The sequence below is a fragment of the Tachyglossus aculeatus genome, chromosome 7, assembly GCF_015852505.1.
Source record: "Tachyglossus aculeatus isolate mTacAcu1 chromosome 7, mTacAcu1.pri, whole genome shotgun sequence".
In the NCBI taxonomy this organism is placed as follows: Eukaryota; Metazoa; Chordata; class Mammalia; order Monotremata; family Tachyglossidae; genus Tachyglossus; species Tachyglossus aculeatus.
The window spans coordinates 49,850,763-49,877,203 of NC_052072.1; the positions used below are offsets into that span (position 1 = coordinate 49,850,763).

Here is a 26,441-nt window from a genome sequence, read left to right on the forward strand (position 1 = left end):
TGGGTGAGAGAAGAGCCGGCACTGTTAGGAGGTGAGTCTGAAGGAGCAAAAAGCACAGTTTGAAATCAGCGGGTGAAAAGCGCTGTTATGTGAAATGGAAAGAGATGGCAGAGAGCCTTAAAGCCGTTAATAAGCAGCTTCTGTTTGAAGTGTAGTGAAGATGGCTAGTAAGTGGAGAGGGAAGATGTGTGCTGAGCGACGTTTGCGGGTGTTGATCTGCGCAGGAGTGTTGACTATCAGTCGGAAAGGGGAGAGACTAGAAGGCGAGGAGGCTGGCGTAAGGGGCTGATGCTGCGGTCTACCTGTGATGGGTGAGTGTTCAACTAGGGGGAAGCTGTTTAGGGGAAGAGAAATGGGGCGAATGCAAGAAATGTTTCCGAGGAAAAACTGGAAAAACACAGCAACTGAGTGGATGTGATACTGAGGAATCAATGAGGCCAAAGTGGCAGACCTCAAGGACATGAAGGATGGTGACATTACTTGACGGAAATGGGAAATTGGAAGGAGGAGATAGTTTGAAAGGGCAAGCTCAGTTTTGTACATGTTGAGTTTGGGGTGCGGGTGAGCCGTCCACGTCCATGTAGAGATCAGTCAGTCAATCAATCGTATTTATTGAGCGCTTACTGTGTGCAGAGCACTGGACTAAGCGCTTGGGAAGTCCAAGTTGGCAGCATATAGAGACAGTCCCTACCCAACAGTGGGCTCACAGTCTAAAAGGGGGAGACAGAGAACAAAACCAAACATACTAACAAAATAAAATAGAATAGATATGTATAAGTAAAATAGAGTAATAAATATGTACAAACATATATACAGAGATGTATATACATATATAGAGAGATGTTCCAGAGGCAAGAGGAGGTGCATGACTGTATTAGCGAGGGAACTAGAGAGGTAGATTTGGAAGTTATCTGCATAGAAGTGAAGTCACAAAGGTTGATTTGCTTTCTGAGAAAGCATAGAGCAAGAAGAGGCTAAATGTAAAAGACGCACATCGTACATAAAGCTTATATCCAAAATATGTCTACTGCAAATTGCATAACTTTACATGCTAAACATTAACTAAATAGAAGAGCAAACAGAAAAAAGCACAGAAAACGCAACTGAAAGGTTTCTAGCGACACGTTAGAAGTTTCAAAATGAAATGTTAGCCTAAAGAAAACTTTTCTCTTTGTGGCAAAACGTGTTGTAGCTTAAACAATTCGAAGGAAAAGGTTCTCATTTCTTGAAAAATTGCCCAGATGCTACTACATACTTTGATAACTCAGTTCTAAAATTCAAAATTTAGGGACTGTGAAAACAGCCACCCAGGAAAAACTCAAGGTACAATAATTTAAATATTTCAGTTAATCATTGAGCATAATAACAACAACAATAGTTCTGGTTAAGCGCTTACTATGTGCCAAGCACTGAGCTAAGCTCTGGGATAGATATAAGACAATCCGGCTGGAACCAGTCCATGTCTGTGTAGAGCTCACAGTCTATGCAGGAGTAGGATTTAATTCCCATTTTACAAATGAGGTGATTGAGGCACAGAGTTGTGAAGTGACTTGCCCAAGGTCAGGGATTAGGACCCAGGTCCTCCGACGCCCAGGCCCGTGCTCTTCCTACTAGGCGACTCTGCTTCTCTAAATCTTACTAACGTTATTTTGAAAGAGGCATTTTTATTTGAAATATTTAGCATTTTAAAGAGCATGGACTTCAAAATGCAGTCATTTCTACCACACATTTTCAAAGGGATCTCAGACGTTAATCAGTGCATAAGATGCATTAAAGCCCCTGAGTTTTACATTCAACTTCTGCTCTGATTTTCCTCTCGAGAAAGAAAATACTTGCCAAAAACTTTCCAACACTGGGGAGGGACCCGTCTTCTACACCTCTTGGACACCCCACACCAAGCACACACTGCACACATTTGGGACTCCAAAAAATATTAAGAAAAAGGCTGTTTCTCACTCACTCCTCGATTCTTCTTCTTTAAAATAACTCTAGCCCCTTGTGATAGATGCAGGGAATGAAATCTGTCAACTCTGCTCTACTCTCCCAAGCACTTAATTAGTACAGTGCTCTGTACATAGTAAGCCCTGAATAAATACCACTCATTGAATAATTATTTAATTAGTTACTTTCTTTCATTCTTCTCCTCTCACCAAATCTACCCATGCTCCTGACCTCTGGCTGGGTCTATTCTACCGATTTTCCTAATGGTTTCAATCCTGATCCTATACCTCTCTGCCACTTTTACCTCCCTTTAATAACTTTCTTTTCCGTATACCCAGCTCTGTTGTACGAATCCGTCTTCTTAAACTGAAAACTCACCTCAGAATATCCCCCTTGTTGAGATTCAGCAGAACGTTGTAACCTCTGAATTCCGCTTCGCTTTTACAAAACACTCCTTTGTTTGCCAGATCCTGGTACATCTCCTTCAGGCTCTGAAGACATTTGGTCATGTTCTCATTGTTTATCTTGGCATCAAAAGAAGACATGGGCTCCTCACACATGTAGTGAGCGCAGTGGATGTGAAACCGGGTACATTTCTCAATCAAGGACACCGTCAGAGGATCGCAGAGATGTTGCTGGGTTATGTCCTGGTGAAACAGAAAAACAAATCCTTGTCAACATTAGGACTAATCAATCATATTTACTGAGCACTTACTGTGTGTAGAGCACCGTACTAAGCGCTTGGGAGAGTACAACGTACCTGAGTAGGGAGATATGTTCCCTGCCCACGATGAGCCTACGGTCTTGAAGAATACTGATGAATGTTAAAATAAGCCTCATGTTTTATTAATTAGATGGCTTCTATTCAGGACCTCACTTCCTTTTAACATCTTCAGTTACTAACTGAAAATACTCAGTTTTGTATTAGAGGTGCCAAATATTTGTTTTTCTGCAAATACCGCTCTCCATTAATTACACTTTCACTTGGCAAGGAGAGGTTACAACACTTTCAAAGGTGAAATCTGCATCGTTTCTTTAAACAGCGACGGTCTAATGCCAGTTCCTTACCTTCCTTATCCCACGGGTCCTGTTCCACACAAAATCGTACCAATCCCGTGAACTGCCTTCCTTTTGGTCCATGATCTGCATCACCAAATAGTCCATGGTCATACTTAAAACCCCAGAAGGCCGGAGTTCGTGGGGTAAAGGTTCTTCCTGATCTGCTGAAGATCGGCTGTACTCCTTTACTGCAGCCGAATGGTCAACCTAACGGCGGAGAAGAAAGCAGCGGGAAGCAAAAACAACAAAACGACTGTATTTAATAAGCCTGTGTAACGTTTCGTTTTATTAAAAAATCGTTTCTTACTCTGTAATCTGAATTCGACTGGGACCGTCATCACCAACGCCACCGTCGGCATTTACCGGACGGAGCACGCGATAAAAGTAGAAGTTGAGGTCCCTGGCCTTGAGGAGCTTACAATTTAATGGGGGAGGCAGGCATACACAAACCATAGACAGGCAAAAGGAGCAAAGGCGTTAAAAGCACAGAGCCAACAGATCGAAACAAAAGCACGCAAAAAACAAATAGAGTAAAATTATCGAGGATGACCACAGAGTCTCCCGTTGAGAACAACGGATGAACCTTGGTTCTGAGGCCAAGGAATCAGCTACAGAGAAAACAGTTTGTGTGATTCCACTTTCACTCTCCCCCGTACCAGTCAAGCTCTCACTAGGGCACAAGCGAGAGTGAGAAGCGAACAAGCGGCGGGGAGGATGACACCAGGTCGGCTTATTAGATGAAGGGCGTGCAACAACTTTTAATATAAAGACTGCAGCAGAGCACTGATGCTGTGCCAGAGAGCCAAACCCAGCAGGAAACTGCACTGGCAGAACAGGTCCGCGACTTTCTGAACCCTCGGAGGCGGCAGGAATACAAAAGGAAAGGCCGAGATAAAATAGCCTGAGATACTGTAGGAGATGCTACTCGAACTATTTTTACCTTGATAGAGTGGGCTGACTGAGTCCCATTTTAAAGATCAATCCCCTTGATAGGACTGGGACTCCGACATAAAATGTGTGAAAAATATTCTAGCAACAATTTTACTTTGTTAATATGTTTTCTTTTGTTGTCCGCCTCCCCCTTCTAGACTGTGAGCCCACTGTTGGGTAGGGAACGTCTCTATAAGCAGTCTCTATGAGCAGAGAAGCAGCGTGGCTCGGTGGAAAGAGCCCGGGCTTTGGAGTCAGAGGTCGTGGGTTCAAATCCCGGCTCTGCCACTCGTCAGCTGGGTGACTTTGGGCAAGTCACTTCACTTCTCTGTGCCTCAGTTACCTCATCTGTAAAATGGGATTAAGACTGTGAGCCCCCCCCATGGGACAACCTGATCACCTTGTAACCTCCCCAGCGCTTAGAACAGTGCTTTGCACATAGTAAGCGCTTAATAAATGTCATCATCATTATTATTATTATTATTATTATTATTATTATCATCATTATTATTATAAGTGGCCAACTTGTCCTTTCCAAGCACTTAGTACAGTAATCTGCACACAGTAAGCACTCAATAAATATGATTGAATGAATGAATGAGTAAACAAGAAAAGGTGGCTCTTGCCCCCATATACAATACAGCAAGTTTTATTGATTGTGGAAACAAGACTTGCATAATTTTCTTAAAATTTTTATCCTGGCTGAATCTTTCTAACTTTTATATCACCTGTGGAAGATACCCATCTGAGGCTCCTAGTCAACTTGCCCAGTCACACAGCTGACAATTGGTGGAGCCGGGATTTGAACCCATGACCTCTGACTCCAAAGCCCATGGTCTGTCCACTGAGCCATGCCGCTTCTCTGTTAAGCGCTTACTATGTGCAAAGCACTGTTCTAAGCGCTGGGGAGGTTACAAGGTGATCAGGTTGTCCCACGGGGGGGCTCACAGTCTTAATCCCTATATTACAGATGAGGTCACTGAGGCCCAGAGAAGTGAAGTGACTTGCCCAAAATCACACAGCTGACAGTTGGCGGAGACGGGATTTGAACCCACGACCTCTGACTCTTGCCACTGACAGCCACGCTGCTTCTCAAATGAAAATGTGTGTAAGTGAGCGGGGTGGGGGGAACGGAACCCCCACCAAAAGTTTAATGGCCAAAACCATGAGAAAAAAATATGACCACTGCTACCTGATCGGTTCCAGGGATCAATTCGAAAATACTCAGTTGGTTCCTGGTTTCTCTCATGTACCTTTCCTTCTCTGGACACATGTCTGGGCAGGTGCCAACAAAGGTTTTAGCTTTATCCAGATCAGTTCTCTTAACACGAGCTAAATGAGAACAACAACAGCAAAAAAAATAAGTTAAATGTCTATTCAGTTACCACCTCTCACAACAGATGAGCAAAACCCAAACAACTTGTACTAAACCGAGGCTTGTCCCGGACTTGGAATTCCCACCCTTCCCACATGAGACAGGCCACAGCTCCCCGAACCTTCAAATCTCTCCTTAAATCCCAGCTCCTCCAACAGGCTTTCCCTGATGAATTTCCTAGAACCCTGTGCCATATTCATTCATTTAATGGTATTTACTGAGCGCTTACTGTGTGCAGAGCACTGTACTAAGCGCTTGGGAAGTACAAGTTGGCAACATAGCATCCCTTCAGTCATCTTGCCCCTTAACTTATTTCCACCCACGTTGGCACTCAGGCATATGTCCATTCAATTCATTCATTTTTACCACTTGTACATATTTTTATGTTTGTGTCCCCTATTACAGTGGAAACTCTTTGTGGGCAGAGAATGCGTCACTTCACTCTCCAGTACTTCCTAAGTGCCTAGCACAGTGTATCACACCAACCGAACACTCAGTAAATGCTGCTGCTGCCACCAACAAAAATCGGGCCCCACTCAGCCAAGTTACTCTAGAGGCTGCTAAACCTGGTGAGGAAACTAGATTTCCAAAGGGTATTACTAAAGTTTAATCAATCAATCAATCGATCGTATTTATTGAGCGCTTACTGTGTGCAGAGCACTGTACTAAGCGCTTGGGAAGTACAAGCTGGCAACATATAGAGACAGTCCCTACCCAACAGTGGGCTCACAGTCTAGAAGGGGGAGACAGAGAACAAAACCAAACATACTAACAAAATCAAATAAATAGAATAGATATGTACAAGTAAAATAGAGTAATAGATGGAACTGCAGTACACAAAATCTTTTCTACTGATACAGTCCATTTTAAGTAGGAACGACCTTTAAAATTCCTACTCGTCATCTATGTGCCACAAAAAAAAAAAATCCTCAGACAAGCACAGGTGTATGGGCTTTAGAACTGTCCTAGTCATTTATGTTGTGAATTCTTATTTACATTTATCCGCTAACGAAGATAACTAAACTCTTCTCCTTCTCCCTTCTGCATTGTCCCTTTATTTGCCTCTCCCTCTACCCCACAGCACGCACTTATGTCGTATCTGAAATTTATTTATATCAATTTCTTTATTCCCCTCTAGACTGGAAGGCTTGCTGTGGGCAGGGATCCTGTCAACCAACTCTGTTATACTGTATTGTACTCTTGCATCGTTTGTTGCATTGTACTCTCCCGAGTGCTTAATACGGTGCTTTGCGATGCAATAAATACAACTGAATGAATAACCTGTATTCTCCCAAGCATCATCATCAACCATCATCAACCGTATTTATTGAGCGCTGTGTGCAGAGCACCGTACAAGCACTTAATATAGTCCTCTGCACACAGTAAGTACTCGAGCAGTACAACTGATTGACAAACTAAACAATTAAAAGGCATCAGCCAAATCTGGCCAGTAGGAAAGTTATTCAATTTAGGCAATTTCCTCTCCAGGATGCTTCTGTAACAAAAAAACAAACAAACAAAAACGGCAACGCAACAAAATAACGGACAAGGTTATTTCTCATCACTTAATTTGGCATATTACAAAAAAAAGGGATGCAGAATATTGCAAAAACCTTGTCGCATGATTTTATCCCTTTGATCAAGAAGGCGGTATTTCTCTTCGGCCGTCTCGGCTACGGTGCCCACCAGGTTGCTGAGGGAGGGCACTGATGTCCCCAAGCCCTCGGGGCCTTGTCCCTCTGAGCCCGAATCAAAGGGATCTGTCTCAAACTGAAGAGCCTTTATAAGTCCGGGCTTCTTGACTGGAGAGCTACCAAAAAAAAGAAGGAGAAAGAAAAGTCAGCACCAAAACCCAGCTGACGGATGGATGCCTTGGCACCCACTGCAGTCTTTTTTTTTTTGCTTGATATCTGTTAAGCGCTCACAACGTGCCTGGCACTGTACTAAGCTCTGGGGTAGACGCAGAGCTAATCAGGTTGGACACAGTCCCTGTCCCACGGGGGCTCTCGGTCTTAATCCCATTTTACAGATGAGGCAACCAAGGTAATAATAATAATAATAATAATAATAATAATAATGATGATAATGATAATGATAATAATAATGGTATAGCGCTGGGGACGTTACAAGGTGACCGGTCCGTGGAAACGTATTCGTCCAGGTGGTTTTGTCCACGTTCCCATTCTTAACCTTACAACAGATGCATGATTTGGAGGAAGCAGCGTGTCCCAGTGGAAAGAGCGCGGGCCCCGGAGTCAGAGGACCTGGGTTCTAATCCCGGCTCCGCCACCGGTCTGCTGTGTGACCTTGGGCAAGGCACTTCACTTCGAAGTGCCTCAGTTTCCTCATCTTTAAAAACGGGATTCAATACCCGCCTCAGTTTCCTCATCTGCAAAAACAGGATTCAATACCTGTTCTCTCTGCGACTGTGAGCCCCGTGCGGTACAGGGAATGTGTCCACCCTGATTATCTTCTATCCACCCCAGCACTCACAACGGTGCTTGGCAGACAGTAAGCGCTTAACAAGTTCATTCAGTCGTATTTATTGAGCGCTTACTGCGTTCAAAGCACCGTACTAACAAGTCAGTGCTTAGAGCAATGCTTTGCACATTGTAATGCTTTGCACATTGAACCTGATCACCTTGTAACCTCCCCAGCGCTTAGAACAGTGCTTTGCACATAGTAAGCGCTTAACAGAGATGAAGCGTGGCTCAGTGGAAAGAGCGTGGCTTTGGAGTCAGAGGTCATGGGTTCAAATCCCGGATCCACCAATTGTCAGCTGTGTGACTTTGGGCAAGTTGATAGGAGCCTGAGATGGGTATCTTCCACGGGTGATATGAAAGTTAGAATGCTTTGCACACTGTAATGCTTTGCACTATTATTATTATTACCGTAATTATTATTCCGATCATTCCAGGCTTCTCTGGGGTACTGCACCTACTAATTTAAGAATATACTTGGGCATTGTACGATTTCACCGGACACTTATATTCGTTGGATAAATTCATGCATAAGGTCCATACTAGTTTATTAGCAGGGAAAGTTAGGGATCAATAGGGCTGTCGGTACCTGCTCCCGTTCCCCACGCCTTTGAAGCCTGTGGAGAAAACTGACTGTGTTCCATCTGCATCTTTGGTACCAATCCCATCTCTTAGTCCAGTGCTTATCACATAGTAAGCACCTACCAATGTCAATCATTCATTCCTTCGTATTTATTAAGTGCTGACTGTGTGCGGAGCGCTGTCCTGAGCGCTTGGGAAAGCACGACGATAAACGGTGACGATCCCTGCCCGCGATGCTCACAGTCTAGCGGTGGGGAGACAGGCATCAATGCAGAAGAAGAAAATCACATATACGTGAGTGCCGTGGGGCTGGGGGACAACCAAGGGAGCAAGTCAGGGCGAGAAGAAGGCAGTGGAAGATGAGGAAAAGTGGGGCTTAGTCAGGGAAGGCCTCTTGGAGGAGATGTGCCTTCAAATAAGACTTTGAAGGGGGGAGAGTGATTGAAGAGGGAGGGCGGTCCGGGCCAGAGGCAGGACGTGGGCCGGGGTTACGCCACTACGATCATTATTATTATATTTGGTTGGATACGCTTAACAATTAAGAAGGATGTCAAGGAAGGCAACCATCCTGCAGTCGCTCCAAGCAAGTAGCCATCGTTGAGAGAATCCCGGGTTGGATGAACCATTAATTGGCCCGTTCCAGGAACGACACTCCTTCTAGACTGTAAGCTCGTGACGGGCAGGGAACATGTCGGTCAATTCTGGATTCTACTCTCCCAAGTGTCTAGTACAGTGCTCCGCACGTAGAAAGTGCTCGATAAATACCACTGACTGATTGATTCTTATGTTCTAATGTTGTATAGTCTCTTGGGTCATAAGGGATTTGAAGAAACTAAAAAGTCGGGTGAAATATCGGAAGATGGCCTTTAGCGTCTCTCGGGAAAAACTCCCTAATTAAAGTCGGGCCTTCCAAGTGACCTGTGAAATCAACCAATCGTATTTATTGAGCGCTTACTGTGTGCAGAGCACTGTACTAAGCGCTTGGGAAGTACAAGTTGGCAACATGTAGAGACGGTCCCTACCCAAATGGCATCGAGCGTACCGTTTAATCTTTATGACCAAATGATTTTAATAATCAAAGAAACCAAATTCCATTACGAACGAGTATGTTAAATAAAAGAGGTGAAAAGAGCATTAACTGGGCTAAGAATAAATCATATTTCTAGGGTTAGGTTAGCGAATTGCCCATAATGTATAGTTAAAGATGTACCTTACAGACATATAGAAAAGCGATCGAAAAACTGGTTATTACGTGAAAACAGGATACGTTGAAACAGGGGTATGAACTGAAAAGTTTAATGGGACTTATTTTCTAACTTCCTTATCTCTCCAAAACGAGACACGGCACTGTTTCAATCGCTTCTCCGTTAATTATAGAGTTCAAAACAATTAGTATCGGGAGGGCTTTTCCTTACCAACAGAGAGAAAGAAAAGAAGACCATACCTCTTACTGAGAAGGCTGCCACTAGCCGCAGGTCTCACTAAGGGTTTCCGAAGCGGGGAATGCGTGAAGCTCGGTTCTTCCGGGTTCGGCTTCACTTCGCTTTCATCGGATTTTTTCTCCTTAGGCGAAAACTCTTTCTTACTTGGACCTGAATATATAGAGAGAGAATAATAATAATAATAATGGCATTTATTAAACACTTACCATGTGCAAAGCACTGTTCTAAGCGCTGGGGAGGTCACAAGGCGATCAGGTTGTCCCACGGGGGGCTCACAGGCTTAATCCCCATTTGACAGATGAGGCAACTGAGGCACAGAGAAGTGAAGTGGCTTGCCCAAAGTCACCCAGCTGACTATTGGCGGAGCCGGGGTTTGAACCCATGACCTCTGACTCCAAAGCCCGGGCTCCTTCCACTGATCCACACATGAGCTTGGTCAGAAGGCAAACACACCTCTCCTCAAATCTACGGCTTTCGCTTTTGGAAAAATCTTCTTTTACTGGGGACTGGCAAAGAAATCAGAGGGAAGGGGCATTCTTGGACAGTTTCACTCTGCCCCATAGGGAGTGAAAGAAAGGAACTACGGAAATCATCATCAATCGTATTTACTGAGCGCTTACTATGTGCAGAGCACTGTACTAAGCGCTTGGGAAGTACAAATTGGCAACATATAGAGACAGTCCCTACCCAACAGTGGGCTCACAGTCTAAATCCCCACATTGAGCAGAATGGCAGGAATGGATAGAGCATAAGCCCGGGAGCTAGAGGATCTGAGTTCTACTCCCAGCTCTATCATTTGCCTGCTGTGGGACCTTGGGCAAGTCACTTAACTTCCCTATGCCTCGGTTTCCTCAACTGCAACTGAGGGATTCAATGCCCGCTCTCCCTCCTACTTGACTGTGAGCCCCATGTGGGACAGGGACGGTATCCAACCTGATAAAAGTGTACCTACCCCAGCACTTAGAAGAGTAAGCGCTTAAAGACCGTAAAAAAAAAATTAAACCTGCAATAAAAACCTCCAAAGGTTTAAAGAGGCCTGCTCTTTAATCTAGGTAAGTCCTCCCCTAACAGCTGCTCCCCTCATAGCTGAATGGAAAGACCCTTTTATTTCACAAGGCGCTTCGAATTTTACTAACAGTCTTAACCTTAACACATATAGCACTTTTTTTAGTTATAAAAGCAACTTCATCGGTTAACGTAAAACTCAGTAACCCATCCTATGAACCTAATAAGAATATTACTGAAATATTTCTTTCCTTATCAACACCCAAAAAATCCAACAGTAATACTGAAGGGGGAAAAAAAACCAGGTTTAGTCCATGAAGACACTATATCATCATCATCAATCGTATTTATTGAGCGCTTACTGTGTGCAGAGCACTGTACTAAGCGCTTGGGAGGTACAAGTTGGCAACATATAGAGACAGTCCCTACCCAACAGTGGGCTCACAGTCTAAAACGGGGAGACAGAGAACAAAACCAAACATACTAACAAAATAAAATAAATAGAATAGATATGTACAAGTAAAATAAATAAATAAATAGAGTAATACGATAGGGTGTGACTATGGAAGAAAGGAGTATCCCTGCTACCGGTCCAGGTTGGGAATCCAAGTGGCAAAATTAAAAAAGCAGCGGCTGGAAAAGGTAACAGGAAGTCTGCAGGAACATGGGCTTCTGGGATAAGCAGCGTGGCTCAGTGGAAAGATCCCGGGCCTTGGAGTCCGAGGTCACGGGTTCGAATCCCGGCTCCGCCACTTGTCTGCTGCGTGACCTTGGGCAAGACACTTCACATCTCTGTATCTCAGTTACCTCATCATCATCATCATCAATCGTATTTATTGAGCGCTTACTATGTGCAGAGCACTGTACCTCATCTGTAAAATGGGGATGAAGACTGTGAGCCCCATGTGGGACAACCTGATGACTGTCTCTACCCCGGTGCTTAGAACAGTGCTTGGCATATAGTAAATTCTTAACAAATACCATAATCATCATTTTTATTATAATCCCTAAGGCACCGCGCACTTCATGAGTTCCAAATCAGAGCCAGAAACGGCAAACGGCAACATGGTGTCACCCCCGCTCCACTGCCCTGAATTTACCAGGACGCGAATGCATAGACAGAAAAAGCTTTACTCTGTGTCTCCTTTTTTTTTCAAATAATAATAATAATGGCATTTATTAAGCGCTTACTATGTGCAGAGCACTGTTCTAAGCGCTGGGGAGGTTACAAGGTGATCAGGTTGTCCCACGGGGGGGCTTACAGTCTTCATCCCCATTTTGCAGATGAGGTCACTGAGGCCCAGAGAAGTGACTTGCCCAAAGTCACACAGCTGACAATTGGCAGAGCCGGGATTTGAACCCACGACCTCTGACTCCAAAGCCCATGCTCTTTTCCACTGAGCCACACTGCTTCTCCAATGGTGTGTGTTAAGCGCTTACAATGTGTCTGGCAAGGTACTAAGCACTGGAGCAGATACAAGCTAATCAGGTTGGACACAGGCCCATCCCAGGTGGGTACGTAGTCTGAATCCCCATTTTACAGATGAGGTCACTGAGGCACAGGCGAAGCGAAGTGACTTGCCCACGGTCACGGAGCGGACGAGTGGAGAAGCCGGGATCAGAAGCCAGGTCCTTCTGACTTCCAAGCCCTTGCTCTATCAACTCGGTCACGCCGTTTTTCCTGGCCCTCCGCATTTCCTGGAAGCATTTTCCCCAACAGGCTTTCCTGATAGCCTCTTCTCCCTGTTCCTCCTCCGCCCAAAAAACAGTAGTTAAGAAGGAGGAGCTCAGGATCTGACAACAGCCAGCCACGCTTTCTCTTTCAATCAATACTGCGGGCTCTTTTACGATTCAAAGGTTTGGACTAGAAAACAGTTTGCGTAATCAGGTGCAGACAACTGTTTCTCGGAGAGATGCAAAGACGACTTGCTACGTTATCATCGAACAATACCCTCAACAATTCAAACACTGGAAATGTAAGATTTAAGATACCAGAGCTCAGAAAGCAAATTCACAGCAACCGGGGCTGTAGACGGAACAACAGAGAGGCTCACTTATTTTTTTCTTATGCCAAAAGATAGTCATGTCTTTGTGCAGTCCTTTCCCCTTCTTCCTCGCCTGGGCTGCTGAGTCCTGAAAAAGGAAACAAAAATAAAGGCGTTCCAGAACTAGATAGAAGCAGGACACTGAGCTGTGTTAAGAGTAGAGAAAGGGTAGGTGAATATGAAGCCCTTCTAGACTGTGAGCCCACTGTTGGGTAGGGACCGTCTCTATAAGTTGCCAACTTGTACTTCCCAAGCACTTAGTACGGTGTTCTGCACACAGTAAGCGCTCAATAAATACGATTGATTGAATGAATGAATGAATGAAGCGGGGAAAAGAAACACTCAAGGGCAGCAGGAGGAGATACGTGTGGATAGGAAATGGAGAACGGGACGTGACGGCCAGGCAGTGTAACTGTGTTGCCGCCTCAGAAAGGGGGTGATTTAATTTGACTATAAAGCTATCACAGAGGCAAGAGGTTTGTCTTGCCACAATTGGCAAGAGAATATTCTCCAAAAACACACCAATTGAATCCCTCCCTTGCAGCTCCCAAAGGGGTACCCACAGTCTCTCCAGGACAAGAGGGAGGAACAACATCATCGACAATAGTACTGTTACTTTATTAAGTGATTACTATGTGCCAAGCACGGTCTTAAGATTCACGACAATTTGGTCCGACACGTCCTGTGGGCCCTGTGTGTGTCAGAAACCAAGCAGGAGGGCAAACGGGTACTGACTGCCCATTTAACGGATGAGGACGCTACCACAGAGAAACGTAAGTGACTTGCCCGAGGTCACACAGTGGGGCCAGGATCAGAATCCGGGTCCTCCGACTCCCAAGCTCACGCTCTTTCCGCTGGGCCGTGCAGCTTTCCTTGTCGTCCTTCCCACATTTCCTACTCTGAACCGGGCGGCCGCCCCTGTGATTAGTAGCAGTGACTCTCCCGAAAGAATCTCTGCCATCGAAATAGGGCCCACGTGCCGCTGCTGTCCCGGAATCACTTCATTTTCAATCATTCGATCGCATTTATTGAGCACTTACCGTATGCGGAGCACTGTACTAAGCGCCTGGGAGAGGATCGTGAAACAGAGTTGGAAGACATTCTCCCCCGCCCACAACGAGCTTACGCTCCGCTTCTCGGAAAGCGAACTATTTATAGTTTCCGTTTCAAAGGTTCAGGAAAACGTTAGCATACCATCATCCCAGGTCCACCTCATGTCTGCTGTGGGACCTTGGGCAAGTCACTTAACTCCTCGGAGCCTCAGTTACCTCATCTGTAAACTGGGGATGATAACTGTGAGCCCCATGTGGGACAACTTGATCACCTTGTATCCCCCCCCAGCGCTCAGAAAAGTGCTTTGCGCATAGTAAGTGCTTAACAAATGCCATTATTATTATTATTATTATTATTATTATTATTATTATTATTATTCCAACTCAACTGCTGTGTCCGCACAATCTTTAAACAGTGGGAAAGCTGGATCCCCAACCCCCTCCGCCCCCAAATCCGACTCCCTGAGAACTTCTATCTGGTCGTTTGCGAGCGATTCACTACATCAAGTAGCAAGGCATCATCATCATCATCAATCGCATTTATTGAGCGCTTACTGTGTGCAGAGCACTGTACTAAGCGCTTGGGAAGTACAAGTTGGCAACATATAGAGACAGTCCCTACCCAACAGTGGGCTCACAGTCTAAAAGGAAAACAGACAATGAAGGTCCAGAATCCGGTCAGTCTCCTAGCATCAAAGCTGTGCTCGCCTCAACAAATCAATCAATCAATCAATCGTATTTATTGAGAGCTTCCTGTGTGCAGAGCACTGTACTAAGCGCTTGGGAAGTACAAGTCGGCAACACATAGAGACAGTCCCTACCCAACAGCGGGCTCACAGTCTAGAAGGGGGAGACAGAGAACAAAACCAAACATACTAACAAAATAAAATAAATAGAATAGATATGTACAAGATAAATAAATAGAGTAATAAATATGTACAAACATATATACAGGTGGTGTGGGGAAGGGAAGGAGGAAAGATGGGGGAGATGGAGAGGGGGACGAGGGGGAGAGGAAAGAAGGGGCTCAGTCTGGAAAGGCCCCCAAAGCTATGCTGGTGGGACGTGGGAGGTGTGTTAATTGAAGCAGTTTACCAAAAACGAGCAGCGTGGCCAATACAGCACGGGCCTCGGAGTCAGAGGGTCACGGATTCTAATCCCGGCTCTGCCATCTGTCTGCTGTGTGACCTTGAGCAAGTCACTTCCCTTCTCTGAGCCTCAGTTATCTCATCGGTAAAATGGAGATCGAGACGGTGAGCCCCAAGTGGGACAGGGACTGTGTCCAACCAACCCGATTCGCTCGTAACCACTCCAGCTCTTGGTACAGTAGTAAGCGCTTACCAAATACCATAATTATTACTATTATTACTACTGGGTGGAGAGCCGATAGTGGACGACCAGTCTTCTCGATTTGAGCCTGCTGTGGGCAGGGATCTTCTTTGTGGCTGAACTGTACCCTCCAAATCCTTTAAGGCCCCAGAAAACAAGGTCTCGGACAACAACGCAGCCGGGGCTCAGTCGCTGAGGGTGCCCGACGATAAAAAAGATTCCCGAACAGACTGACAACTCGAGTCGGGGCAACAGTTCAGAGGAACCACGGCACAGCCGCTCCCTCCCTTCGGAAGCGGGGATACTCACGTGATCAAAAAAGTGCACGACGGCCAACTTGCGGCTCCGCTTCGTGTAGATCCGCTGCACTTTGGCGAACCGACCGAAATGTTTCTCCAGGACGGTCCGGTCGTTGAGGTAGTCGGGGATGTTTTTGCACTGGATTGCCGTGAGCTCGCTCGGGGACAGGCCTCCCAGACTATCTGCGCTTTCGGTCCTCTTGCTTCGCCGCGAAGGGCCCGCTCCGGCGGAATCTGCAAGAGAGCGTCGGGCGACGCCGAGGGACGTCAGCGCCGGCTATCCGAGGGCTGGGCTCCGACCGAGAAATCGAGGCATTTTTAGACTGGGAGCCCACTGCTGGGCTCTATATGTTGCCAACTTGTCCTTCCCAAGCACTTAGTACGGTGCTCTGCACACAGTGAGCCCTCAATAAATACGATTGATTGATTGAGATTCAAGATGATGATCTCTGTAGGATCGGTGGCGCGGCTCGAAGAAGGGAGGCAGGGTGGGCGTAAGGGTTGCCGCAAGCGCCTGGCACGTAGCAAGTGCTCAATAAATATCGCTGATTGATTGATCGACGCCCGACGAGGAGATATAGGAGGGGAGGGTCCCCCCCCGACACAATCTATCCCCGCGGCACCGGGCCGGGCAGTGTGAAAAGACGGGTCTAACTAACCAGGAGAGCACGTGCCCTGCAAAACATGGAAGCTGCTCTGATGCTTGCCATAAGGGAGCCAAAGTTCGCGGCAGGGAAACGTTGTGCCATACGGGACAGCGTGCCAGAACGGAGGTTATAAATCAGGGCGGGTACGTCTAACCGCACTCTAGTGAACTCGCCACTTCGACAGCTCCATATCATTATCGGTTCAGCCGCTGCCGCCTCCCGCAGAGGATTTATGGAGGGGATAAACCCGCAGGCTCTCCAGTCAGCTGGGAATGACGGGGGTCCTCTTGGAAAAGTCGCGGTGACGTAGCCGCGGCCCTGGCCACGGCGTCTCAGGTCCGGGACACGTTCTGACGCGGGAAAATGTGAACGTGGCCAAACATTTCAGAAGAAATTACTCTGGTTAAAACCGATTCAGAGCGGTCCGCGTAGAAGCAAATGCCCCAGTACCCTACGCTACCTGAACTCAATCGGGTTCCCGCGAAGTTGTGGCCTCAAACTTTTTAAGAGGGAAAGAAACTGAATAGTTTCCTGAGGGGCTACTTTTAACCTCCTAAGTTCACTTCACGGGCAAGAGGACAAAACGGAGGACGACCCTAAGCGCTTAGTACAGTGCTCTGCACATAGTAAGCGCTCAATAAATACGATTGATGATGATGATGATGACCCTGAAAAGGGAGTCCCGGAAAAACAGTCGAAAACTTGGGGACGCCTCGCGTCTGAAGAACGTTCGGTCAGCCGATCCAGCGATCGTACTGAATAATAATGATGGCGTTTATTAAGCGCTTACTATGTGCAAAGCAATCAATCAATCAATCAATCGTATTTATTGAGCGCATACTATGTGCAGAGCACTGTACTAAGCGCTTGGGAAGTACAAATTGGCAACACATAGAGACAGTCCCTACCCAACAGTGGGCTCACAGTCTAAAAGGGGGAGACAGAGAACAGAACCAAACATACCAACAAAATAAAATAAATAGGATAGAAATAGAAAGCACTGTTCTAAGCGCTGGGGAGGTTACAAGGTGATCAGGTTGTCCCACGTGGGGCTCACGGTCTCAATCCCCATTTTACAGATGAGGGAACTGAGGCCCAGAGAAGTGAAGTGACTTGCCCAAAGTCACCCAGCTGACAGTTGGCGGAGCCGGGGTTTGAGGGTTATTTAGGGAGGGCTGTGTGCCGAGCACTGCACTAAGCACTCGGGAGAGCACGCTACACATCGTTCCGGGTACCGAACCGCCCAAAGACAAGAGGCTACCTTACTTTTCCTTACTTTCCCACCTTACCTTCCTTTTTTTCTTTACTTTCCGTCTCTTCCTCTTTCATGGCTCCGGAAGCCCGGGGGCTCACAAACACCGGCTGACTCGCCGCCGGCGCGGCGAGGCGATCGGGTTCTCCGCCTCCGAAGGAGACGCTTTCCTTTCTCGAGTCCCTGCAGGGCGGGCGGCCTCCGTCCTTATTGCTCTTCAGCATCTCCTTCAGCGTCCGCCCGAACAGGCCACCCCTCCGAGGCCGGGTCAGCCGCACGGGCCGTTTATCTGGGGGGCGATCGCCCCTGGGCGAGGGGTCCGGGTCCTCCGCCGTGTCGTAGTCGCGTCTTCGGGGGGAACGATCCCGCTCTTCTTTCCTCTTCAGCCCCTTCAGCAGGCCGGGGGGCGGCTCGGCCTGGCCCGCCTCGTCTCGCGCTTGCTGGCCGGCGGTCCTGCCGACTACCGCCGACGGGTCGCCCGCGGAGCCCAGGGGGGAGACGGCCAGGCTGGTGAAGCTGCTGTTGGGGCTTCCGAACGCCGGCTTCAGGCCTCTCCTCTCCTCTTCCGCCTTCGAGCTCGGCGGGGCGGAAGAAAACGGGGACGGCGGGTGGCTGCCGCCCGCCGACTTGGGAAAGCCGAAAGCGGCACCGGGGCCCGGGCCGCCGCTCGCCGGAGAAAAATGGAAAGGGGCCAACCCCCCGGGACCGCCGCTCGCCGAGTGGGAGAACGTGAAGGACCCCGGGGCGATCTGGCCCTGCGTCCTCTCGGGCTCGGCTTCGGCCCCGAAGATGGGCCTGAACGTCGCGTTGTCCGGAGGCTTGAAGCTGAACTCTGCCCCCCTGAAGCCGCAAGTCGGGGTCTCCACCGCCGGGAGCCCGAAGCTGGCGGGCCCGGGGTAGGCCCCCAGGGCGGTGGGCGCTTTGAACCGAAAACCCGCGCTGCCGGCAACCGGGCCCGAGGCGGCGGGCCCGGACGGGGGCACGGGGGGCGCGGCTGGCCGGAGCCCGGCGCCCGGCGGGGGCGGGAACCCCAAGACTTGCCCGGAGGGGGGATTCCCCGAGGCGGGCCCCGGCGGGAAGCCGGGAGGCTGGGCGAAGCCCGCGGGGCTCTGGCCGAACAGCGAAGGCTGGCCAAACCGAAACGGGGGCTGCGCCTGAAACACTCCCGCGGGGCTGCCGGGAGGGGCCGGGAAGACAGCGGCCTGCTGCCCGCTGAAAGGGTTACTCGGATTCATCTTCTCGGCCGCTCTCCGCTCGGGACAACTGCCGTTAGGAGGTCAGCCTCTCCGGTGGAGCGACCATCGTTTCACCCTTCCGACACCCTGAAAGACAAATTTAAGACACTGCTGGTTGCGTTCATTCATTCATTCATTCAGTCGTATTTACTGAGCGCTTACTGTGCGCAGACTGCCGCTAATCTCCTCACCGGGCCTCGTTCTCGCCTGTCCCGCCGTCGACCCCCGGCCCACGTCCTCCCCCTGGCCTGGAATGGCCTCCATCCGCCAAGCTAGCTCTCTTCCTCCCTTCAAGGCCCTACTGAGAGCTCACCTCCTCCAGGAGGCCTTCCCACACTGAGCCCCCTCCTTCCTCTCCCCCTCATCCCTCTCTCCATATAGAGACAGTCCCTACCCAACAGTGGGCTCACAGTCTAAAAGTATATATGAATATGTTTGTACGTATTTATTACTCTATTTATTTTACTTGCACATATTTATTTTATTTTGTTAATATGGTTTGTTTTGTTCTCTGTCTCCCCCTTCTAGACTGTGAGCCCGCTGTCGGGTAGGGACCGTCTCTATATGTGGCCAGCTTGTCCTTCCCAGGCGCTTAGCACAGCGCTCTGCACACAGGAAACACTCAATAAATATGATTGAATGAATGAATGAATGAATGAAGACAGACGTTAATGTAAATAAATGACAGCTACGTACACAATCAATCATATTTATTGAGCGCTGTGTGCAGAGCACTGTACTAAGCGCTTGGGAAGTACAAGTTGGCAACATATAGAGACAAGCGCTTACTATGTGCCAAGCCCCGTGGGGCTGGGAGTGGGGGGAAAAGAACGAAGGGAGCAAGTCGGGGTGACGCAGAATCAATCAATCGTATTTACTGAGCGCTTACTGGGTGCAGAGCACTGTACTAAGCGCTTGGGAAGGACAAGCTGGCAACGTATAGAGACGGTCCCTACCCAACAGTGGGCTCACAGTCTAAAAGAGGAAAGAGGGGAGGGGGCTTAGTGAGGGAAGGCCTTTTGGTGGATATACAGGGGAGCCTTGGACCTGAAATTTCAGAATAAAGAAATAACTATCGTGCTGACACCTTGGGCGGTGCCATCCGCCCTCCCCTCGCCCCTGCCAGTCACGTTCTGCCCGAGGCACACGCTGGTTCGGTTTTGTTGTCTGTGTCCCCCACTTCAAGCCTGTTGGCCCACCGCTGGGTAGGGACCGTCTCTAGATGTTGCCGACTTGTCCTTCCCAAGCGCTCAGCACAGTGCTCCGCACAGGGCAGGCGCTCAGTAAATACGACGGGCTGAATGCCCAAACCAAGGACGCGAGCAGAGGCGCGGCACGCCGAAACGCGGACCCCGTCGGCCGGCTACAGGGCGTCACTGGGGCTTTGTCCCAAGCGCTTGGTCCGGCCGCTCTGCGCGGGGTAAGGGTCACTCAGTAACTATGAGGAAATGAATGAGTGAGTGAGTGAATGAATGAAGCAGCCTGGCTCGGGGGAAAGAGCCCGGGCTTTGGAGACCGGGGTCACGGGTTCGAATCCCAGGCTCTGCCGACTGTCAGCTGGGTGACTCTGGGCAAGTCACTTGACTTCTCTGGGCCTCAGTTACCTCATCTGTCAAATGGGGATGAAGACTGTGAGCCCCCCGTGGGACAACCTCATTACCTAGTGTGCTCAATAAGTATGAGTGAATGAAGGAAGCAGCGTAAATCGGTGGAAAGAGCAGGGGCTTTGGAGTCCGAGGTCACGGGTTCTAATCCCTCCTCTGCCGACTGTCAGCTGGGTGACTCTGGGCGAGTCACTTCACTTCTCTGGGCCTCAGTTACCTCATCCGTCAAATGGGGATGAAGACTGTGAGCCCCCCGTGGGACAACCTCATTACCTAGTGCCCTCAATAAGTATGAGTGAATGAAGGAAGCAGCGTGGCTCAATGGAAAGAGCCCGGGCTTTGGAGTCCGAGGTCGTGGGTTCTAATCCTGACTCCGCCAACTGTCAGCTGGGTGACTTTGGGCGAGTCACTTCACTTCTCTGGGCCTCAGTTACCTCATCTGTCAAATGGGGATGAAGACAGTGAGCCCCCCGTGGGACAACCTCATTACCTAGTGCCCTCAATAAGTATGAGTGAATGAAGGAAGCAGCGTGGCTCAATGGAAAGAGCAGGGGCTTTGGAGACTGAGGTCATGGGTTCGAATCCCGCCTCTGCCGACTGTCAGCTGGGTGACTCTGGGCAAGTCACTTCACTTCTCTGGGCCTCAGTTACCTCATCCGTCAAATGGGGATGAAGACTGTGAGCCCCCCGTGGGACAACCTCATTATCTAGTGCCCTCAATAAGTATGAGTGAATGAAGGAAGCAGCGTGGCTCAATGGAAAGAGCCCGGGCTTTGGAGTCCGAGGTCGTGGGTTCTAATCCTGACTCCGCCAACTGTCAGCTGGGTGACTTTGGGCAAGTCACTTCACTTCTCTGGGCCTCAGTTACCTCATCTGTCAAATGGGGATGAAGACAGTGAGCCCCACGTGGGACAACCTCATTACCTAGTGCCCTCAATAAGTATGAGTGAATGAATGAAGCAGCGTGGCTCAATGGAAAGAGCCCGGGCTTTGGAGTCCGAGGTCGTGGGTTCTAATCCTGACTCCGCCAACTGTCAGCTGGGTGACTTTGGGCGAGTCACTTCACTTCTCTGGGCCTCAGTTACCTCATCTGTCAAATGGGGATGAAGACAGTGAGCCCCCCGTGGGACAACCTCATTACCTAGTGCCCTCAATAAGTATGAGTGAATGAAGGAAGCAGCGTGGCTCAATGGAAAGAGCAGGGGCTTTGGAGACTGAGGTCATGGGTTCGAATCCCGGCTCTGCCGACTGTCAGCTGGGTGACTCTGGGCGAGTCACTTCGCTTCTCTGGGCCTCAGTTACCTCATCTGTCAAACGGGGATGAAGACTGTGAGCCCCATGTAGGACAACCTCATTACCTAGTGCGCTCAATAAGTATGAGGAAATGAATGAGTGAGTGAATGAAGGAAGCAGCCTGGCTCAGTGGAAAGAGCCCGGGCTTTGGAGACCGAGGTCACGGGTTCGAATCCCCGCATCTGCCTACTGTCAGCTGGGTGACTCTGGGCAAGTCACTTCACTTCTCTGGGCCTCAGTCACCTCATCTGTCAAACGGGGATGAAGACTGCGAGCCCCATGTAGGACAACCTCATTACCTAGTGCACTCAATAAGTATGAGTGAATGCATGAGTGAGTGAATGAAGGAAGCAGCCTGGCTCAGTGGAAAGAGCCCGGGCTTTGGAGACTGAGGTCACAGGTTCGAATCCCTCCTCTGCCGACTGTCAGCTGTGTGACTTTGGGCGAGTCACTTCACTTCTCTGGGCCTCAGTTACCTCATCTGTCAAATGGGGATGAAGACAGTGAGCCCCACGTGGGACAACCTCATTACCTAGTGCCCTCAATAAGTATGAGTGAATGAATGAAGCAGCGTGGCTCAATGGAAAGAGCAGGGGCTTTGGAGACTGAGGTCATGGGTTCGAATCCCGGCTCTGCCGACTGTCAGCTGGGTGACTCTGGGCGAGTCACTTCGCTTCTCTGGGCCTCAGTTACCTCATCTGTCAAATGGGGATGAAGACTGTGAGCCCCATGTAGGACAACCTCATTACTTAGTGCGCTCAATAAGTATGAGTGAATGAATGAGTGAATGAAGGAAGCAATGTGGCTCAGTGGAAAGAGCCTGGGCTTTGGAGACCGAGGTCATGGGTTCTAATCCCACCTCTGCCAACTGTCAGCTGGGTGACTTTGGGCGAGTCACTTCACTTCTCTGGGCCTGTTACCTCATCTGTCAAATGGGGATGAAGACTGCGAGCCCCATGTAGGACAACCTCATTACCTAGTGCGCTCAATAAGTATGAGTGAATGAATGAGTGAATGAAGCAGCGGGGCTCAGTGGAAAGAGCCCGGGCTTTGGAGACCGAGGTCACGGGTTCGAATCCCGGGCTCTGCCGACTGTCAGCTGGGTGACTCTGGGCAAGTCACTTCACTTCTCTGTGCCTCAGTTACCTCATCTGTCAAACGGGGATGAAGACTGTGAGCCCCCCGTGGGACAACCTCATTACCTAGTGCACTCAATAAGTATGAATGAATGAATGAGTGAGTGAGTGAAGGAAGCAGCCTGGCTCAGTGGAAAGAGCCCGGGCTTTGTAGTCCGAGTCACGGGTTCGAATCCCGGCTCTGCCGACTGTCAGCTGGGTGACTTTGGGCGAGTCACCTCACTTCTCTGGGCCTCAGTTACCTCATCTGTCAAGTGGGGATGAAGACTGTGAGCCCCCCCGTGGGACAACCCGAACACCTTGTATCCTCTGCAGCGCTTAGAACAGTGCTTGGCACATAGTAAGCGCTTAACAAATGCCCTCGCTCTTCCTCTCCTTCCTTCCCCCACCCTCCTCCCCATCCCTTTTCCTATATCTTCCCCTCTTTTCCCTTCCCTTCCCCCTCCCTCCCTCTCCCTCCTCCCCTCTCCTCCTGGCTCAGCGGAAAGAGCCTGGGCTTGGGAGTCGGAGGTCGTGGGTTCTAATCCTGACTCCGCCAACTGTCAGCTGGGTGACTTTGGGCAAGTCATTTCACTTCTCTGGGCCTCAGTTCCCTCATCTGTAAAATGGGGATGAAGACTGTGAGCCCCACGGGGGACAACCCGATCACCTTGTGTCCTCCCCAGCGCTTAGGACAGTGCTTTGCACATAGTAAGCGCTTAACAAATACCATTATTATTAGTAGCATTCATTCATTCAATTGTATTTATTGAGCGCTTACTGTGTGCAGAGCACTGTACTAAGCGCTTGGGAAGTACAAGTTGGCAACTTATAGAGACGGTCCCTACCCAACAACGGGCTCACAGTCTAGAAGGGGGAGATGGACGACAAAACAAAACATGTGGACAGGTGTAGTAGTATGAATGGCGCTCGCAGCCACTTATAGGGTCTGCGGGGAAGCAGAGCCCCCAGTCCTCTCCCTCCCCGCCCCCATTCCCTGCCCCCTCCCCCCGATCCCATCAAGCAAGGTCATGGGTTCTAATCCCGACTCCGCCACTTACCAGCTGTGTGACTTTGGGCAACTCAACTTCTCTGGGCCTCAGTTACCTCATCTGTAAAACGGGGATTAAAAGCGTGAGCCCCATCTGGGACAACCAGGATTACCTTGTATCCCCCCCAAGTGCTTAGAACAGTGCTCGGCACGTAGTAAGCGCTTAACAAATACCATCATTATCATTAATATATGACGTGCCTTTAGCTTTAATTCTATTTGTTTTGACGATTTTGTCACCTGTCTCCATATTTTATTTTGTTGTCTGTCTCCCCCTTCTAGACTGTAAGCCTGTCGTTGGGTAGGGACCGTCTCTATATGTTGCCGACTAGTACTTCCCAAGCGCTTAGTACAGTGCTCTCCACATAGTAAGTGCTCAATAAATACGATGGAATGAATGAATGAACCCCCCACCATGGGGAAGCAGCGTGACTCGGTGGAAAGAGCCTGGGCTTGAGAGTCGGAGGTCATGGGTTCAAATCTCGGCTCCGCCAATCATCAGCTGTGTGACTTTGGGCAAGTCACTTCACTGGGCCTCAGTTCCCTCACCTGTAAAATGGGGATGAAGACTGCGAGCCCCCTTGTGGGACAACCTGATCACCTTGTCACCTCCCCAGCGCTGAGAACAGTGCTTTGCACATAGTAAACGCTTAGCAGGTACCACGATTATTATTATCATTATCGGTAATAGTATTATTAGTCGTATTATGAATGGCGCTTGTAGCCATTTTAGGGTCTGCGGGGAAGCAGAGCCCCAGTCCTCTCCCACCCCCCATCCCATCAAGCGTGGCTTTAGGGGAAAGAGCCTGGGCTTTGGAGGCCGAGGCCATGGGCTCAAATCCTGGCTCCGCCAACTGTCAGCTGGGTGACTTTGGGCAAGTCCCTTCACTTCTCTGGGCCTCAGTTCCCTCATCTATAAAATGGGGATGAAGACTGGGAGCCCCCCGTGGGACAACCTGATCACCTTGTCACCTCCCCAGCGCTTAGAACAGTGCTTTGCACACAGTAAGCGCTTAATAAATGCCTTTATTATTATTATTATTATGGGGATGAAGCCTGTCAGCCCCCTGTGGGACAAACTGATCACCTTGTAACCTCCCCAGTGCTTAGAACAGTGCTTTGCACACAGTAAGCGCTTAATAAATGCCTTTATTATCATTATTATGGGGATGAAGACTGCGAGCCCCCCGTGGGACAACCTGATCACCTTGTATCCTCCCCAGCGCGGAGAACAGTGCTTTGCACACAGTAAGAGCATAATAAATGCCTTTATTATTATTATGGGGATGAAGACTGCGAGCCCCCCATGGGACAAACTGATCAACTTGTCACCTCCCCAGTGCCTAGAACAGTGTTTTGCACACAGTAAGTGCTTAATAAATGCCATCATCATCATCATTATTACTATTATGGGGGTGAAGACTGCGAGCCCCCCGTGGGACAACCTGATCACCTTGTATCCTCCCCAGCACGGAGAACAGCGCTTTGCACACAGTAAGAGCATAATAAATGCCTTTATTATTATTATTATTATTATTATTATGGGGATGAAGACTGCGAGCCCCTGGTGGGACAACCTGATCACGTTGTCACCTCCCCAGCGCTTAGAACAGTGCTTTGCACACAGTAAGCGCTTAATAAACGCCATCATCATTATTACTATTACGGGGGTGAAGGCTGCGAGCCCCCCGTGGGACAACCTGATCACCCTGCATCCTCCCCGGCGCGGAGAACAGCGCTTTGCACAGAGTAAGCGCTTAACAAAGACCAACATTCCTACCATTATTACCATTATTATTAGTATTGTCATTATGAATGGCGCTCGCAGCCACTTTAGGGTCTGCGGGGAAGCAGAGCCCCAGTCCTCCTCCTCCTCCCCCCGCCCTCCCATCCCATCCCATCCTCCATCTCCCCCCTCCCACCTCCTCCCATGCACTGTCATCACTAAGAAAGCTTCTGCATTTTTTGACCCGACCGTGGACGCTCAGTCGATGTACCCTAGTGAATTTAGAGAAAAATACATCATGTCTAAAACAGTCGGGAGCCCAGCCCGCACCCTCCGCTCCTCTGCCGCCACTAACCTCCTCACTGGGCCTCGTTCTCTCGACCCCCGGCCCCCGTCCTCCCCCGGGCCTGGCATGCCCCCAATCCCTCTGCCCATCCAAGCTCTCTTCCTCCCTTCAAGGCCCTGCTGAGAGCTCACCTCCTCCAGGAGGCCTTCCCACACTGAGCCCCCTCCTTCCTCTCCCCCTCCTCCCCCTCTCCATCCCCCCATCTTACCTCCTTCCCTTCCCCACAGCACCTGCATACATGTATATATATCTGTACATATTCATTACTCTATTTATTGATTTATTTTACTTGTACCTATCTATTCTATTTGATTTTGTCAGTATGTTTGGTTTTGTTCTCTGTCTCCCCCTTCTAGCCTGTGAGCCCGCTGTTGGGTAGGGACCGTCTCTGTATGTTGCCAGCTTGTCCTTCCCAAGCGCTTAGTCCAGTGCTCTGCTCACAGTAAGCGCTCAATAAATACGATTGATTGATTGATTGATCTCCCCCTCCCCTCCCCATCTCCCCCCTCCCCCCCAATCTCCCCCAACTTCCCCATCTCCTCCCATCTCCCCCTCCCCCCATTCCCACCCCCATCTCCCCCACCCCCATACCCCACCGTGCCGTGCCGTGCCCCCCTCCATCACCGCCCGTCT

General features: G+C 49.2%; 1 protein-coding gene across 1 annotated transcript in view; it reads right to left on the minus strand.

The window, feature by feature from the left end:
• LOC119930529 (minichromosome maintenance complex component 3 associated protein) overlaps window positions 1-23,763 on the minus strand; it is a 61,591-nt gene extending 37,828 nt beyond the window's left edge. The window contains exons 1-9 of the mRNA XM_038748958.1: window positions 23,747-23,763; window positions 17,476-18,760; window positions 15,550-15,773; window positions 12,869-12,947; window positions 9,812-9,959; window positions 6,919-7,115; window positions 5,123-5,262; window positions 3,010-3,207; window positions 2,320-2,588 (exon numbers count right to left, since the gene is read on the minus strand). Coding sequence (XP_038604886.1) covers window positions 2,320-2,588; window positions 3,010-3,207; window positions 5,123-5,262; window positions 6,919-7,115; window positions 9,812-9,959; window positions 12,869-12,947; window positions 15,550-15,773; window positions 17,476-18,673 — 2,453 coding nt within the window. The 5' untranslated portion in view covers window positions 18,674-18,760; window positions 23,747-23,763. The remainder of the gene's footprint in view (window positions 1-2,319; window positions 2,589-3,009; window positions 3,208-5,122; window positions 5,263-6,918; window positions 7,116-9,811; window positions 9,960-12,868; window positions 12,948-15,549; window positions 15,774-17,475; window positions 18,761-23,746) is intronic.
• Window positions 23,764-26,441: the final 2,678 nt, after the last annotated feature.